Here is a 1,413-nt window from a genome sequence, read left to right on the forward strand (position 1 = left end):
TTAAATTCAAATAGAAATGGAAGAGAGAGTAGACCCAGTTTATTATCAGGTACTGATTCACCTAGTGATCTAACTATGATGTATAAAACATATGTATAATGTATTATAGTGTACACTAGGAACATGTGTATGTACTAGCATATAATGATGATGATGATATTTTGAGATTTTCTACTTTTTCTTTATTTTTAAAATTTTGAATCAAATTAATCTATTAATAACAATAATAATTAATAGTCGCTTAAAGTAGAGAGGAGAGAGAAAGGGGGAGGGAGAGAATTGTGTGTGTGAAAGAGAGATGGAAGGGAAAAGAGATAGAGAGTGACAAAACATCATTTCATACAATATATTGTAAAATTATTTTTCTAGTTTATTCCAGTTTTATTAAATGAATACTTTAATATTTCGTTATACATTTGTTACCATATTCAGCAACATAAATATATCCATCCTTATCCAGTGCTACACCCCATGGATTAGATAATCCTGAGATTAATTTGACTTGTTTCCTGTCAGGACTCAGTACATGAAGATAACCATTGTTACATGATACAAAGATATATCCTTCATCATCAATAGCAATACCATAAGGATCATTAAAGTTACCAGCTGGATTATTATAGTATGTATCAAGACGAGTTTTACCATCAGGAGAGAAGACTTGAACATGATGTTGATACCAAATGGTAATGTGTATCTTTCCTTCATTATCAACTGCTACATCAGTTGCATTGCCATCACATTGTATGACTTGTACAAATGTACCATCTTTAAACACTTGTACTCTTTTGTTGCTGAAATCAGCTACTAATATATTACCTTTACCATCAGTAGACATACCACGAGGATTAGAGAATTGTCCATTTCCATTACCATTACTACCAAACTGACCAATATACTGACCAGTAGTAGCTGAGAAATACTGCACACGATGAAGATTATTATCAGACACATAGAGCCTGTCTCCTATTAGCAATAAACTCCAAGGATAGTCAAACTGTCCATCACCATTACCTTTAGATCCAATCCTTCTTACTGCAGTACCAGCCTCACTAAATATCTGAACAAACCCATCACTACTACTAGCAAATACTTCACCATTAGTATGAACAGTAACACCAGCAGTATAATTCCCCACATGAAAGGATCTCTGGTTAGTTAGTGTGGTATAGTCTCTTGATGCTTTTACTGACAGTTGATAAGGACTACCTTTAATATGGCGACCTCTTATAGTCACTGATAGTTCATATCCACCAATACTTTGAGGTGTGCATGATACAATGGCTGTGTTGTTATCATTAACTATAACAACTCTACCCTCCTCTTTACTACCATCACTTTTGATAAAGGAACCCTTCAAATAGCTTGCTGCTTCATCAATGCCTGCTGGTAGAGCCACTTGAACTTCCTTCT

At 34.2% G+C, this 1,413-nt stretch overlaps 1 protein-coding gene across 1 annotated transcript; it reads right to left on the reverse strand.

Annotated features, from left to right (window-relative positions):
* Positions 1-397: 397 nt before the first annotated feature.
* On the reverse strand, positions 398-1,337 carry LOC100639212 (tripartite motif-containing protein 2-like; the record flags this gene model as incomplete). The annotated part of the gene is made up of 2 exons (XM_011411028.1): positions 398-819; positions 904-1,337. Coding segments are annotated over 2 exons (856 nt in total), but the record flags the coding sequence as incomplete, so codon positions are not given.
* Between the last annotated feature and the right edge of the window lie 76 nt (positions 1,338-1,413).

Source organism: Amphimedon queenslandica, unplaced genomic scaffold (assembly GCF_000090795.2).
Source record: "Amphimedon queenslandica unplaced genomic scaffold, v1.1 AMPQUscaffold_3494_Cont24513, whole genome shotgun sequence".
Classification (NCBI taxonomy): Eukaryota; Metazoa; Porifera; class Demospongiae; order Haplosclerida; family Niphatidae; genus Amphimedon; species Amphimedon queenslandica.